Source organism: Hordeum vulgare, chromosome 5H (genome assembly GCF_904849725.1).
Source record: "Hordeum vulgare subsp. vulgare chromosome 5H, MorexV3_pseudomolecules_assembly, whole genome shotgun sequence".
Taxonomy (NCBI): Eukaryota; Viridiplantae; Streptophyta; class Magnoliopsida; order Poales; family Poaceae; genus Hordeum; species Hordeum vulgare.
Genome location: NC_058522.1, coordinates 558,336,082 through 558,341,402, shown reverse-complemented (window position 1 = coordinate 558,341,402; position 5,321 = coordinate 558,336,082). Strand labels below are relative to the sequence as shown.

The following is a 5,321-nucleotide window of genomic DNA, read 5'->3' as shown; positions in this document are numbered from 1 at the left end:
TTTTGAAACATGAACAAATTTCAAATTTTGATTTTTTTTATAAAAGCTAGAACGTTTGCTGAATTTTAAGAACAATTTTCAAACATGAACTTAGTTTAAAAAAACCTTAGAAAGAAAATAAAAAAACAGAAAAATGGGAAAAATAATAAAAGAAAACCGGAAAAAGGAGGAAAACCGGTTCGGGGAACTTGTAGAAGGTTCCCAAAATCGGTAAGAACCGAACTTTGGCCAGCTCATTTAATCGCTCGCCTGGCATGCCCTATGTGGTTGCACGACATCTTAACGCAATGAGCGTCGTATAGGATTTTCCCCGTTCCCTTGAAGGCTGAACATATATTATTGTTTTTTTCAGAAACGAAGGCTGAACATATGGACACTTGTACAGTCCATGTGCAGATAGCCCATCAGGCCATTAGGTAAACTCTGCCGCCCAACGGCCCAGGTCACCACGCAGTTATTCCCTAAAAAACAAAAAAAAGTCACCGCGCAGTTTCGTCCCCTCACCCGCACCCGCACCCGTGCGCCGTCGCGCCCGACTCGTCCTCGGCTCCTCGGTACGTCGGCGGGCACGGCCTGAACGACGCCCGTCGCACGCCGACCACCGTCCACCGCGACGGCCAACGGCGCAGCAGGCAGCGCGCTGGGGGCCGACGCCGATCCATCCGCGTGATTGTTCCAACTTCTCAGTTTCTGAAATTTCCCCAATTGAGAATAGAGGACGACCCTTAATTTACTGCTTGATTCATTCTAGCACTCAGTGCTCTCCACCAACGTTGTCTTCCATTGGATTTCCCTTTTAGCAGCACATGCCATTCTCTCCGATTCATGATATATTGTAGCACCAACATCAGCTTTGCGTCAACTTGCTAGAGCTGCGCGGTTTAATCGTCAGTGCATCTCCAAGTGCTCCATGTTTATTTTTTTCGTTTGTTTTCTTATTAGTAACCAAAATAGACGGGGAGGATTTACATAAGACAATTGGACAATGTTCCTACGCATCACAGTCACACAGTGTCGTGTCATAGAACTCTGATATGCTCTGTTTTCAATGGATATGGGTTTCGACAGTCCTAAAAAGGATTCTAAGGTACTGAATATATATCACATGCCATCAAGAAATCTCTAGGAATTAATCATTTACCCCAGCAGATGTCGATCTCAATGTCGTTACTTAGTACTGGTGTACATATTAACACTTCGGAGAACAAAATGGTATACACCAACAAAGCTAACCGGTAAGTTTGATAACTATTCACTGCAACAGACCTTATGGCACGATACAGTAGTCAATATTCATTTACACTGAAGATATAATATACAGAAATATGGTACATTTTCTTCTTCTCTTAGTTAGCTATTCTCAGAAGCAATGCTCTTGGGAGCACCATAGACTTCCTCAAAAGTAACTGGGGCTTTTCTTGTTTATGTTCCCAGTTTTCCTAGCTCTTCTAAGCATGGCAAGTCGTTCTGCTACCTCCTTCATCTCTGGACGATCTTCTACATCTTTTGCTAAACACGTTACAGCCAGTCTGCCAATCTCTTCCAGTATGTAGGTATCTTCTTCAGTTGCAATATCTTTGTCAAACATCTTCTCTCCACTGTTTTCTTTCTGATAAACATCACAGAAATCAACTATGAGCCTATGATTCCCATCATATACGGTTGGCTTTCTGGTGATGAGTTCCAAGAGTACAACTCCGAAGTTGTAAACATCACTCTTCTGTGTTAATTGTCCCGTTTCACAGAACATCGGGTCTATATATTCCATGCTGCCTACAACAATCCCAGTGTGATCTTTGTCCTTTGTGAGAAACTTTGATGTCCCAAAGTCCGAGATTTTTGGCATGTTCTTTTCATCTAAAAGTATGTTGGCTGGCTTGACATCGCCATGCCGGATGGTACGGCATGTTGACGAGTGCATGTAAGTTAACCCTTCCGCAGCATCAATTGCAATATCCAGACGCAGGTCCAGCGGGAAATTATGGAGGCGAGTTTTACCATGGAGAATGTCTTGCAGACTCCCATTGGCAGCGAACTCATACACCAACATCGGAACATCCACCTCCAAGCAGCAGCCCACGAGTTTGATGATGTTCTTGTGGATCATTTGTGACTGGATCTTCACTTCCTTGGTAAAGTCCTCCTTTTGAGCTTTGTTTATCTTGATAGAGGTTTTTACTGCCACTATCGTACCATCTTGAAGAATCCCTTTGTACACTTTGCCAAAGCACCCTTTACCAAGGACCTCTGAATGGTTCTTAGTGATTTTGTTTATTTCCTTTTTTGTGAAGATATTTAAAGTTCCCACATCTCGAAGGACCAAACCTCCATTCTTTTTAAAAAAGCCCTTCGTTCTTCTCCTTTGGAGCCTCAGTAGTGTCGAAAGTAGAGCAACAAGTAAGAAGGAGGAGCCCAGAATGATACCTACAATGATCATGCATAGAGATATTATGCATTTATGCATGTCAATTTTGGTCACAAACATAGCGAATATTGATAATACAAATTGCATAGACAGTGCAAACAACTGCTTTACGTAAACAATAATTAGCTATACCATTTGGGTAGAGTTGATTCATAATATAAGGTATTTGTTTCTAAAACAATGCGTGGTATATATGTGAAGTGCATCCTATACATGCGTATCAATGAAACTGTTGAAATTCTTAGCTATAGTTTTGCATTTCAAATCTATAACAAAGTAAGAACCCTTTGAAAAATATCGAGCTTATTAACTTGCAGGATATTCTATTGGAAAGAGGTTGATACTCGTCTATATCGAAAATAATTCCCTTCTTGCAGTTAAACACAACAAATTAATATTTGACTGCCACATATGAAATCTCCCTTCGTCTAACAAAAAGGAGAAAATTGATGTATATATTACCTATGGCAAGCTGTGCTGCTGGTGAAAATATTAGAGTACACTTTTCTGTTATGGGGTCACGGCTATGATAACCCGGATCACAGGTGCAGCTATACGATCCTTCCTTGTCCTCACATTCTCCCAAGCAAGGATACTTCGTTTTATCTTTGCATTCATTGATATCTGCGGAATTCATACATAAATAAATGTTTATCAGGTGTACATCACTAGTTATGTATCGCAGAATCTATGCGAAATTAACAAATGCTCTGGTGGTTTTTTTAGATTTATTTTCACTACCTGTCTGAAGCATATAAACTGATGTAATTACAGGGGAGGTGAGAGGGGGGGGGGGGGGGGGCAAAAACATGTAAAATTAACAGTGATGCTGAGAAGTTTTGCACCCAGGCTTGTAAGCTCGACTTGCAGATCGAGCGGGGGGTAGCGCCAGAGCAGGACATCAACATTGAAGTTCCAAGCGAAGGTGTCTGGTTGAAGATGTTGTGAGTGGAAGACTTTGGCGTTGTGGCTCTTTAAGATGCCCCATAACACGGCTGCAGCAACCTTGGGGTGCAAAAGTCATGGAGCAACGGTATGCATCAGGCTGTCGGGCAGCCACGGGAGAAGGGTGGAAGTGCAAGGTGACGCTGGCATGGTGGAGGTCGCTGAGAGAGAGAGAGAGAGAGGATCAGAGGATGAAGCTGGCAATGAAGAACTTGGAGAGGAAACCGCTGCAGTTTTTGATGAAGGGGCGGAGGATGCCTATATCCAGAATACAAGTGCAGAGTAGTTTGTGTTGCAGCAGGGGAAACAGGGAAATGGGTGATCCAAAGAAGGCTGACGGGTAACACGGGATGAGCACCACATGCAGAATTGCAGATGCTCTAGGATGAAGGTGCCGAAAGGGCCGGATTCCTAGCCATGCATCAAGGAGGGTAGAGCCAGGGGATGGTGGACGGGGAGACAAGCTTGCGCTTCATGCTCAGGGTAGGGGGTGGGCGCATCGAAGCATCGACGGTCGTTGTGGCAGCGCAATAAGAAGGCAGAGGAGAGTAAAAGAGGAGAGAGTCAGAGTGGTGCTTACTGGTGCATCCGCTTTCACCGACAAGGTACGGGTTGCCCTCGTAGCCTTCGGAGCAGTTGCAGGCGTACCCAGATCCATTGGTGGAGTCGACGCACTCGCTGTGATCGCTCTTGCAGGCGTACTGATCTGCCATGTTCTTGGCGTCGGCGCACGTCGACATTTCGCGGATAGCCCAGTCAAGGCGTGCCGACATGGTCCGGGTTTTGTCCATGTGCAGCAGTTCGGATCTCCGGAAGTCGTAACTCTCCCTGTCGGCGATGAAGGCATAGTCACATGGGCTGTACTTGAGCAACTTTGGCCTCTCTCTCCTGATGTCGAGGAACTGAAAGACGATGCTCGTGAGCTCCGGCGGGATGTCAACTTTGCAGCACCCGGCACCGGCACACTTGCTGTCCTTCGCTGCCTTGTCACCGCGGCAGAAGGACAAACACCCGGAGGTGGAGGCCAGTCTTTGGCCCTCGGTAGTCTTCACGATGGCGATGGTGGCGCAGCCGAGGACGAAGAGCACGTTGTGCTTGTCCGAGATGCGGTATATGCCGTCGCTAGGTACGTTCTTCTCGTGGTTGAACATGCTCCTGTCATTGTTGGGTACTGTCTTGCCGGAGTCCGAGACGTTCACGTCATAGCACTGCCACCTAACGGGAAGCAGCACCCGCGACTCGGGTGGATCGGTGGAGAGGCTGACCACCGGGATGGAGGTGTTGGCGAGGAGCGGCACAGGGCCAGCGCCGCCAGCGTCTGTGCAGTTGATCTCGAAGCCCTGGCGGTAGCAGCCGGTGCCGATGCCGAAGGGGTAAGGGATGTCGATGCCGCCACAGCTACTCTGGCATGTCGATGACACGGTGATGGTGCGGCCCTCAGCGGCTGCGGTGGCTGCCAACAACGACGGCAGTAGGAGCAGCACCGGCAATAAGAGTGCGGCCGTTGACATTGTTGAAGAGTAGTTGCTTGGAAGCGAGCCACTGCCGCCGTTTAAGTACAAGAGCATGCTGATGCTGTGGCGTGTCTTGTTTTTTCTAGCTTAGAATAGTTGCTTCCATCATGGAGGCAAAGCCTCCCGGCCGACTTCACAAGCTTAACTAACTTTGCTGTGCAACTAATTAGTTCATCAAGTTAGGCATGCTGATATTCTTAACCATTCCACAGCTTTTGCCAGAGCTTCGCTCTCGTCGTGTAGATGCAGAACCTTCAACGCACCATTCCATAGCAGGTATACTCATCTTCTTAATGTTTTTAGCCCTCCACTTCTCCGTGGGGCAACTAGATTATGTTTATGCACAGTTAAAACAAACACATTGTGATTTTTTTTTATGAAATCTATTTTGATCATATCATTTTTCTGGCAAGCATATACTATGAAAAGTAAATGAA

The 5,321-nt window shown here is 46.2% G+C and overlaps 1 protein-coding gene across 2 annotated transcripts; it reads right to left on the bottom strand.

Moving 5' to 3' along the window:
• Nucleotides 1-1,150: 1,150 nt before the first annotated feature.
• On the bottom strand, nt 1,151-4,914 carry LOC123399136 (wall-associated receptor kinase 2-like). 2 transcript variants are annotated; one of them, XM_045093560.1, is made up of 3 exons: nt 3,951-4,914; nt 2,888-3,049; nt 1,151-2,424 (listed from the first exon to the last, which is right to left on the bottom strand). In XM_045093560.1, the coding sequence occupies exons 1-3, from the start codon at nt 4,879-4,881 to the stop codon at nt 1,397-1,399; spliced, it is 2,121 nt and encodes a 706-aa protein (XP_044949495.1). In that variant the 5' UTR covers nt 4,882-4,914; the 3' UTR covers nt 1,151-1,396. The 2 variants fall into 2 exon arrangements, with proteins under 2 accessions (XP_044949495.1, XP_044949494.1); XM_045093559.1 differs by lacking the exon at nt 2,888-3,049.
• Nucleotides 4,915-5,321: the final 407 nt, after the last annotated feature.